Source organism: Sinocyclocheilus grahami, unplaced genomic scaffold, assembly GCF_001515645.1.
Source record: "Sinocyclocheilus grahami isolate Dianchi unplaced genomic scaffold, SAMN03320097.WGS_v1.1 scaffold24.1, whole genome shotgun sequence".
Taxonomy (NCBI): Eukaryota; Metazoa; Chordata; class Actinopteri; order Cypriniformes; family Cyprinidae; genus Sinocyclocheilus; species Sinocyclocheilus grahami.
Genome location: NW_015505203.1, coordinates 3,001,610 through 3,012,981, shown reverse-complemented (window position 1 = coordinate 3,012,981; position 11,372 = coordinate 3,001,610). Strand labels below are relative to the sequence as shown.

Here is an 11,372-nt window from a genome sequence, read left to right as displayed (position 1 = left end):
CAAATAAATGCAGCCTTGGTGAGCAGAAGAGTCTTCTTTCAAAAATGTAATGATTCCATGTATTCCGTTCAGTGGAACGTGCCATTTGACAAAGTGAATTACTGCCACCTAGTGCTGATTTCTCTAGAACCAGACATGTGGTTTTAAACCATCCACTGATTTTTCAGTACAAAAAAACAAATCATGTCAGATATTTACTGTAAATATGAACTAATCTAGTCCACTTATGTTAAGAACAATTGACAGTACAGGATGGTTTAAACCCATTTGAGCTGCTTTATTAAAGGCAGTCTGTGTGTTTGTGTGTGTAGCTGCAGCTGCTGTGTTTGGCGGCTCAGAACGGTGACGTGGACGGCGTTCGGTTCTTGCTGCAGGAAGCACGAGTTACGGTTCCACAGGATCCCAGCAAAGAAAACCCTGCCGTCCTAGCAGCACATCACGGACATCATGTGCTGGTCCGAGAGCTGCTGGACTCCATACCACGTGAGCGGAAACCAAATCCACTTTCTTAAAGTCAACTAAAGCAATAAGCCCCGTGAAGCCGTGGTTTACAGTGAATTTATAACAGCTAAGGGGCGTTGTTAGGCATGTTATAAATTCACTGTAACCCATGGCTTCACAGTGTTTATTGCTTTTATAAAACGGTTATTCCATATACGTAGTAAGGTTTCACAAAATAAAACAGAGCAAATAAAGTGTAATGATATTAATAAAAACAGTATTCTTCCACCAAACAATGTAGTTCCTCAGAAACGGTTGTGGTTCCAACAAAGTGGTTGCCAAGCAACACACAGAAGTAAACAAAGGTGTATGTTTGTGGAGTAATTTACAACAGCTTCGAACACGGCTCAACCAATCAGAATCAAGCACCGGAACTATCCGTTTTATAAATGAAATCAAAGTTCAACCTATTTACTTTATTAACAGTATAGTTCACCCAAAAATAAAAATTTGCTACAAATGTACTCACTTCAGGCCACCCAAGATGTAGAAGAGCTGTTTCTTCATCAGAACAGATTTGGAGAAATGTAGCATTACCTCACTTGCTCACCAATGTGAATGGGTGCCGTCAGAATGAGAGTCCAAACATCTGATAAAAACATCACAATAATCCACAAGTAACTCCAGTCCATCAGTAAACATCTTGTGAAGCGAAAAGCTGCGTGTAAGAAACAAATCCACAATTATGGCGTTTATAACTTTAAACCACCACTACAGAGTCCAAAATCCAAAATAATGTTTCCTCCAGTAAAAAAGCCCATTCCCTGTCCACGCTGCATTTATAACCGCATGAGAGGAGAATATATGAGCTGTAAGTTTCCCGCTGACATTTAACATCACAACTGACAATATATGGAATACTTGGAGTCAGATACGCAAATTATTATATTTTGACGTCACTAAAGGGAAAGTCATATAAACGCAGCTTTCTTGTGTTGTCAGGTTACTGATTTGCATGAAAACGGGGAAAACTGGTTATTTTAATAAGCTGATATTCGTGCGTTGTCAGCTTGCTTGTGTACATGTAAACATGCTCGGTGTTTGATCCGTGTATATACAGTGGGTACGGAAAGTATTCAGACCCCCTTAAATTTTTCACTCTTTGTTATATTGCAGCCATTTGCTAAAATCATTTAAGTTAATTTTTTTTCCTCATTAATGTACACACAGCACCCCATATTGACAGAAAAACACAGAATTGTTGACATTTTTGCAGATTTATTAAAAAAGAAAAACTGAAATATCACATGGTCCTAAGTATTCAGACCCTTTGCTGTGACACTCAAATATTTAACTCAGGTGCTGTCCATTTCTTCTGAGCATCCTTGAGATGGTTCTACACCTTAATTTGAGTCCAGCTGTGTTTGATTATACTGACTGGACTTGATTAGGAAAGCCACACACCTATCTATATAAGACCTTACAGCTCACAGTGCAAGTCTGAGCAAATGAGAATCATGAGGTCAAAGGAACTACCTGAAGAGCTCAGAGACAGAATTGTGGCAAGACACAGATCTGGCCAAGGTTACAAAAAAAATTCTGCTGCACTTAAGGTTCCTAAGAGCACAGTGGCCTCCATAATCCTTAAATGGAAGACGTTTGGGACGACCAGAACCCGTTTATTGCTTTTATAAAACGGTTATTCCATATACGTAGTAAGGTTTCACAAAATAAAACAGAGCAAATAAAGTGTAATGATATTAATAAAAAACAGTATTCTTCCACCAAACAATGTAGTTCCTCAGAAACGGTTGTGGTTCCAACAAAGTGGTTGCCAAGCAACACACAGAAGTAAACAAAGGTGTATGTTTGTGGAGTAATTTACAACAGCTTCGAACACGGCTCAACCAATCAGAATCAAGCACCGGAACTATCCGTTTTATAAATGAAATCAAAGTTCAACCTATTTACTTTATTAACAGTATAGTTCACCCAAAAATAAAAATTTGCTACAAATGTACTCACTTCAGGCCACCCAAGATGTAGAAGAGCTGTTTCTTCATCAGAACAGATTTGGAGAAATGTAGCATTACCTCACTTGCTCACCAATGTGAATGGGTGCCGTCAGAATGAGAGTCCAAACATCTGATAAAAACATCACAATAATCCACAAGTAACTCCAGTCCATCAGTAAACATCTTGTGAAGCGAAAAGCTGCGTGTAAGAAACAAATCCACAATTATGGCGTTTATAACTTTAAACCACCACTACAGAGTCCAAAATCCAAAATAATGTTTCCTCCAGTAAAAAAGCCCATTCCCTGTCCACGCTGCATTTATAACCGCATGAGAGGAGAATATATGAGCTGTAAGTTTCCTGCTGACATTTAACATCACAACTGACAATATATGGAATACTTGGAGTCAGATACGCAAATTATTATATTTTGACGTCACTAAAGGGAAAGTCATATAAACGCAGCTTTCTTGTGTTGTCAGGTTACTGATTTGCATGAAAACGGGGAAAACTGGTTATTTTAATAAGCTGATATTCGTGCGTTGTCAGCTTGCTTGTGTACATGTAAACATGCTCGGTGTTTGATCATATAAACGCAGCTTTCTTGTGTTGTCAGGTTACTGATTTGCATGAAAACGGGGAAAACTGGTTATTTTAATAAGCTGATATTCGTGCGTTATCAGCTTGCTTGTGTACATGTAAACATGCTCGGTGTTTGATCCGTGAAAAATTTAAGGGGGTCTGAATACTTTCCGTACCCACTGTATCTCTCCTGGTTCAGATGAGACGACTTTTTCACTGGAGAAAGCAATGTTATGGTTAGAGGACTCATATTTTAGCTGAAAGCAACGGTTTTAAGTTAAAACGCCTTAATGATGGATCTGTTTCTTACAAACACACAGCTTTTCTCTTCACAAGACATTAACTGCTGGACTGGAGTGGTGTGGGTTACTTGTGGATTATTGTGATGTTTTTATCAGCTGTTTGAACTCTCATTCTGACGGCACCCATTCACTGCAGAGCATCCATTGGTGATTTCTCCAAATCTGTTCTGATGAAGAAACAAACTCATCTACAGTACATCTTGTATGGCCTGAGGGTGAGTAAAAGACAGATTGTTGTTGTTTTTTTGGGGCAAACTATCTCTTTAAAGAAGTTTGACTGTAAATGAGATTTGAGAGTTTCATCAAAATAGTAAAATCTGAGAACAGCTCGGATTGAGTTTTTGGAATCCAATGAAGTGAATGCTTTCTTTGCCTGAGCGTGAGTACATGTTCTAATCTACAAAGTACAATAATGGATATTCCTTGTCTTACTGCACAGGATTCATCAGTGCATGTTATTCCAAAGAACAACAGATGCTTGTTTATTGTGTATATAATAATTTTAGCTCCACTTCTGAAACGACTCTCTTTTTCTGTAGGTCCGTGTGTCCGTAAGGATCTGCTGAACTGGATGTTGTCTACGGCGTGTCAGCAGGGTCATCTGGAGGTGGTGAAGCTGCTGGTTCACACGTACAATGCTGACGCCGAGGACTGCGCGGTTCATTCAGGAGAGTTTGCCATCATCACTGGCTTGCCCCTGTACGCCGCCGCGCAGGCAGGTACTCGTCATTCACTGCTCATTATTACTGCAAATAATATCTGTTCAACTATAGGACAATATTGCATGACGTTTGGGAAGGACTAAATATGAATTCACACTAGGAGCAAATATTGGCTTCTGGATCGATTCCTTATTTTATGCTTTTTTTTAATGTCACTTTTGGTGTGAACAACCAAGGGAACACTTTACTGTAAGGTTTCATTTGTTAGCGTTAGTTATCCATATAGGGCCCTGTGATTTCTGCAGTGGGGAAAATGTGAACGCCATTGTTTAGTTTAACTTAAAAAAAGATAAATAATTTACTATTTATAATAAAACAAATTATGTGCAGCTCTTTATTTGACCAAAAAAATTAAAATGCAATGTTCTGTTGTGAGGAACCGTTATAATTTAGTTAAGTTTTAAATACATGATTGAATTGATAACGTTTTATGAATTTACTTGATTAGACATTTGATTTTGATCATTACAAATTGATTTTATTTATTTGCATTATTTATTTAAAAAAAACTTTTAGAAGAACTTTTTGAAAAGAAAGAAGAAATTTTTTGTGTGTACAGAGAGAAATAATTTAATGTGTACAGAGAGAAATATATCTACAGCTTTTAATACAACATCTGCAACTTTTGTCTTAATGTTAATTTCAACATTAATACATTCTTAAAATCAAAAAGGATTAATGCACTAACAACAGTTAACATTTAATTAATGCACTAACATGAACTCAGTTAACAATTTATTTTTATTAACTGACATATTTTTATCATTTATTGTTACTTACAATTTATTTGTATTAACTGACAAAGATTAAAGTTGTAAACAAAGTACTGCTCATTGTTAGTTGATTTTAGCCAATGTTAAGAAATAACTCATGTAAAATCTTACCAAAATGTTAATAATGTTATTATTTAGATAAATGTGTCTGCCGAATGCATACATGTTCACGTAAACATAATTATCCAGTGGATCTGATGTTACTTTAAAATGGTTTAGCGCTGGGATTCACAAACGTTTCTGTCTGCCAGAATCATTTGACCTAAAATATTTACTTGAAATGACCCTGTTAATATTGCAGTAATTTAACAACATTTTTTGCATGTTTGCAGTTCTTCTATGTTGGTTAATGGTCACTTGACATGAAAGTTATCAATTATATTATATCTATATATTTATATTATATCGGTTTATATTCTGTTTTAACATTTTTATTATATATATGAATATTTTTATTATTTTAATGTATTTATAAATGTTTTATTTTAATGTTTTTTGTTCTATTTTATTATATGTTTCTATATTAATAGTTGATTATTAATATATTTTTAGTGTTTTATTTTGATATCATCTATTTTTATTTATTTAATATTTATTTATTAAATGTTGATTTATGTATTTATTTATGTGACGTTTATTTATTTATTTTCAACTCACAAACCCCAGTTTGAGAAACCTTGGTCTGGTTTGATTGAATTAGTTAAAAATGATGGATGTCATTTGCTTATGGTGCTGTACACCGATTAACGCTCAATGCTCTTTATTTAAATTTTTTTTTAATTTCTGGAACTGAATGCATTCGTCAAGCCTTTCTCATCCTGAACTGCACACTGGGTCTGAAAAGTGAAAGCAGGGGGATTTTTGACAGTGTTCAGGTTTCCCGCTTTGCTCCAGCACATGCATGCACTTCCTCCATGGCACTCAGTTCCTCTTTCAGCACAGAGGTGTGGAGAAATAAGTGAAAGCTCTTCCTGCTCTAACTGAAGCTGGTTTTCTCCTCTCAGGAAATAAGGAGATTGCATGTTTTCTGCTGAACAATGGAGCCGGTTTCTCCTCATACACGCTGATGGATCACACAGACTTCAGCAGGCAGATGCTCAGACAGCGCCACTTGCAGGACAAAGACGCGCCTGTGGACGGGACGCTGCTGCAGGTGAGACACATCCCGCTCAATTAATTTCAGATCAGCGCTGGACTCGTGAACAATGCTGCTGCTTCATTTTTACAGAAGTTTTAGCGTCAGCCCTAGTTCCTCTTTTTAAATGTATTCAGGACGAGACTTGATACCTATTCATAAACACTGACAAATAACATAGTAAATGGAGAATAGTGTATTTTAGGAGCTGGTTTGGAGTTCCTGTGGTGTGCATAATTGGTTTTTAAAACTTAAAAACATTAATAAAAGCAGTTACGTTGAACTAAATTCACTCAATTACATTCTGAGCTTATAAACACCAGCATATGTAAAAAAAAAAAAAAAAGATACAAGAAGTGTGTTTAAATGAAGTGAAGCCACAGGACACTTCACATCCTCCTGGACAGTTCCTCCTTACGAGTTTGGAATTTTTGCACTGACTCTTTTCATTTCTTTACAGACACAAAGATTTTTAGCACTAGTACAACAGTATTTTATTTTTGTGCATAGTTATTAACTTCTTTTATTTTGTTTTCTTTTTGTTTTCTTTTGTTGGATCCCATTCAGACTTTTAAATAAGAATAAGAATAAGAAAAAAATTATTTGCCCATAAACCCATGATAATTTCATATGGATGTATAACACAATGAAAATTATATATTATATTATATTATATTATTGTACTAGTATGTATGTATGTATATTCATTTGTTTTTCTGTATTTTTTTGTTTTCTTTTATGATATGATATGAGATATGGTATGATATGATATGATATGATATGATATTATACTTTTCACTTAACACTTAAGGACTTGTTTTATAAGATGGACCCAGAAAAACTTTTACAAGTACATTTAAATAATCTTTTATAGAATTTTATGTACAAAACTTTGTTTTATAATTGCTTTATTTCATTTTTGTATTGTGTACTACTGTATTGTTTCTAATGTATAATCTTTGTTTGCCATGAAATAGCCTGTGAAGCTGATGTGGCAATAAACTCAATCATATTATATACTTTTAAATAATAATAATAATAAGGTTTTAGGTACGGAAATTATTATTCTGAATTGCCCAATTATGTGTAGATGTATGATACAATGAATTAATTTATGTATGTATATGTTATTCTGTGTTTTGTTAATTTTTTATTAATTATATAGTATAGTATTCTGTACAAGTAAGTATGTGTGTGTTATTCTGTATTTTTTTATGTGTCATGTCATGATTATGAAGGTGTCATGTCAGTCTTATGCACACCCCTTCAAGTAAAGTGTTACCTATTCTTCTTTATTATTGATAAACTGCACAGTCTAGTGTTTAAACATTTTGTGTCCTTTTCACAGTAGTAATATATTATGACCAATATTAACGTGTTTCTTCAGTCGAGGATTGTGTAATCATCACATCTTTACTTCCTCGTCCTCAGGCTGTGCACGTTGACTGGTCGGGACTGCAGCTGCCCTGGTTGGATCTGGACTGGTTCATGGACGTGTCGTCTCGGATCACGGTTCTGGATCTGTCTCGTAACTGTCTGAGCTCGCTGCCGTCTGTGGTGCCCTGGGGTCTGATTCATCTGCGCTCGCTCAACCTGTGCCACAATCAGCTGCGAGAGCTGCCCACCCCGACCTCATCGCAGGAGATCATCTGCAGCCGGTCCGGAACTCTACTTCACGTTTATTTGCACAGCGCTTTTCACTAGAACTAGCATTTCAAAGCATTAACATCTATACATGCAAGCAGAAACAATAATGTTGTAAAGCTTCTGCACATAATTCAGACATGGAGAATCCACAATATCAAGAATATCAGTCAGTCAAGTCAGCCATTCATGATCCTCTTGCCTGAAATATTTTCAGCTAGACCAAATTACTTTTTTGAGTGCAATCTTTATTATATGACTAACAAAAATCATTATCCAATAATAACAATTTGGAAAATGTTTTCTTTAAGTATCAACTTTGTCTCAGATGTTTCTCCTAAACGTTCTGAAAAAATATTTTTTTCAGTACATGTTAAATTTGGTATTATTTATATACTATTATATTATTTATTAATATTTAGATTTGACTATTTATATACCATTATATTATTTATTAATATTTTGATTATACTATTATTCTTATATTGTCAGTTTTATTTTAGTATCAACTTTGTCTCAGATGTTTCTCCTAAACGTTCTGAAAAAATATTTTTTCAGTACATATTAAGTTTAGTATTATTTATATACTATTATATTATTTATTTATTTTTATGTTTTCAGTTTTAATTTTAGTGTTGTCTTTTATTCTTTTGTCATTCTCATTAATTTTAGTTTTAGTTTTTATTTATAAAAGAGTTTCTATTTAGCTTTATTATTTTTTTATTGCAGTTTTATTAATTAGTAGTACTTAGTATTTAGCAGCATTTTTATGTTTTTAAATGCATTTTATTATTTAATAATAAAAATACTTTTTTGTTTGAAGTTTTACATGTAATTTCTTTTTTAAAGTTTTATTAAAATTAACAATTTTGAATATTTCTATAATGGTTTTTATAATAGTATTTTAACAGTTTAAGTTTTAGTTAATTCAAGTTAAGAACACTGGTTCATGCTGAGATCTCAGACGTTATAATCTGAACAAATCTAAACCAGTTTGAGACATTGTTGAGATCTGAAGCTCTACAGGAGACAGACAGATTTGCTGAAAAGACCAGCATGAATGGCCCGAGCTGGTTTATGCCGGTCTAGTGCTGGTTTAGCTGGCGGACTAGCTTTAGTCGTTAGTTTTTTCAGCAGAGATGTGAGATTACTGAGGAGGTCTGATCTTCAGGAGAAACATCTGAGAAGCAGGACACTTAAACAAGTCGTCATTCAATCTTAATGCTGTCTAGGAGAAGCAATTGAAAAATTACAGATTTAATTAGTATTTCATGCTGAAGTGGAACCAGAAAACATTTCTTTATCAGGTCATCATGTTATGGTGTTAAATCCAAATGCTTTGCCCCAAAATCAGCACAGAAAAGATGAAAACCGTCTGCAGATTAGTGATGGTGATCAGCTCTGCTCTTGCCCGTGTTTTCTGCAGATTATGGCATGTGAATGTCTCGGAGAATGAGCTGGAGTGTCTTCCTCTCGGTCTGCTTCATCTCGGCCAGTTGAAGAGGATTTCTGCAGCTAGAAACAAACTCATCAGCTATAAATTCACTGTAAACCACGGCTTCTTGGGGCTTATTGCTTTATTTTAGCTACAGGTTTTTAAATGGAGGGCCATAACGAAGTATATTACTTATAAAACATTGACAAGTTTGCAATTTTTGGAGGACCAAATTACTTACAATAAAAGAATAAATATGCAACTGAAAAGGTACATTTGTGCTGGGGTAACAATCACAGGAAAGTAGCAAGCGTATTGCATGCATGAATGTTTCATGTGTTGATGACCATGTTGAATTTTGGGTTAAATGAATGGCATATTTACTTTTTGCTAGCAAATGATGATAATCAGAGATGTTTCACTCCTCAGAAAATCTGCAAAGCTTCAAACAACCAGATTGAGTTTCTTCCTGACACCATCTCCATCTTCTGGAAGACTCATCTGAGGGAGGTGGACATCTCCGAGAACGTCCTGAAGGAGCTGCCCTCGTACATATTTGAGCTGGAGGTAAGGAACGGGGGGAAATGTGCTCAAATCACAAGGTGTTTTTTTTTTACCAAAGAAAGTAATTACGCATTTGTCTGGATGTGGTACTGTAACGTCCCCCCCCCCCCAAATGGCCAAATATTTTTGTCATTAATCTCAATGTTATTATTCTCATTAATCGCATTAGTTCAAGTTCATTTATTTTTAAAGCACATTTAAAAACAGTCACAAGACTGACCAAAGTGCTGTACATTAAAATCAAGCCATAAACAGAAATAATAAAACGCATGAATTTAAAACCAAAAGGAATGACAGATAAGCATTCTGAGCACAGAGTAATAATCAAGACCATAATACAATGTAATAAGAATGGGATATTAGTAGGCCATCTCAAACCAAGTGTGCATTACTGTAATTAAATAAAAAAAATAGTAAATTTAATAATTAATTTTTTTAAAAATGTTTTAATAATATTCATATTAAATCAGCATAAAATGCTTTGTATTTTAATTGATGTATCTTACTTTTTGCATTGTCATACTGAGAGTTTGCTGGAGAAAATGTGCTGAAATTAAATAAGATATGATGTTTTGACCAAAGAAAAATAAGTATGCATGTGTCTGGACGTTGTACTTTTTAAAGGTTTTTTCTTAATGCCCATCACTCTCAGTCTGAATGTCATTATTCTCATTAATCACATTGCTGTAACAAGGCTATTATTAGTATTATTATTATTAATAAATTATTTTTATAATTAAAAAATAAACAATTATTTTTATTAAAATACTTTATTAAAAAACTAAACATTTTAACTTCTAACAAAGTTTTTTTTTATATATTTAAATCAGCATAAACAATACTTTTATATTTTAATTAATGCATTATTTTTTGCATTACGGTAATGAGAATTTATGGGAGGAAATCTTCTGAAGTTGTCTTGAAAATAATGTCACAGTGTAAGAAAAAAATGCAAATATGCATATCAACAAAATTGTATTTCTTACTTTAGAAATACAGTATTGTGAAATATGCTCATCAGGTGTGCTTTTCGGAGGTTTTGTAAGATCCTCCCACTAAAATTGCTCCTGGTCAGATCCTTTAATTATATTTTTTATGGAGTGTGATGTGTATTTTGTGTTTGAACTAAGAGCCCTCAGGTTTCTTGAGCTCATGGTGGCGCTGTGCTCACAGTAAACGTCTCCTGTAGCACATCTGAGCGATCGTGAGTTTCTCTCTGTATCTCCTCATGATAGACAGCAGTGAATCAGGAAAAGCTTCAGCTTTAATAAGACTAGATTTATACACAAATAAGCCTGAAAGGCTCCGAGTGTGTTGTGAAGTGTTTACAAACGTACGGCAGAGCAGCTCAGACGGGATTTTATAGTTGTTGAGTTTTCATTAACTTCACTGTCAGTTTCGCAAGTTAACTGGCAAGATGTCAACACAAAGCCAACGGCAGAGCGAGAAATAGAGATTGCAAACTAGAGAGCTTAAGAAAGCGTGTAAGGAAGAAGCAAACAGCAGTTTCATCATTTAAGATTCAATGTAATGCTCGAACAGTTTGACATGAAAATCTCTTGCTCTTTTAAACACCGGATATTTCCGCTGTCTGTGAGCAAAGACGATGATCTCACACACAAACAGAGAGATATGGTGTATTTAGACATGTACGTATAATATGTATAATACTTTTGTGTGTAAATCATCACATAGTTTGTGTTACAGACATGAATGATTCATTAATCATACCGCTTGGGGAGAAGCTGTGCTGTTATT

At 34.4% G+C, this 11,372-nt stretch overlaps 1 protein-coding gene across 1 annotated transcript in view; it reads left to right on the top strand.

Moving 5' to 3' along the window:
• The window catches only part of lrrk1 (leucine-rich repeat kinase 1), a 101,207-nt gene that overhangs the window by 12,205 nt on the left and 77,630 nt on the right, over positions 1–11,372 (top strand). Inside the window, exons 3-8 of the mRNA XM_016248046.1 lie at positions 312–483; positions 3,881–4,060; positions 5,841–5,989; positions 7,403–7,629; positions 9,042–9,148; positions 9,445–9,617. Of these exons, the coding sequence (XP_016103532.1) occupies positions 312–483; positions 3,881–4,060; positions 5,841–5,989; positions 7,403–7,629; positions 9,042–9,148; positions 9,445–9,617 (1,008 nt within the window). The remainder of the gene's footprint in view (positions 1–311; positions 484–3,880; positions 4,061–5,840; positions 5,990–7,402; positions 7,630–9,041; positions 9,149–9,444; positions 9,618–11,372) is intronic.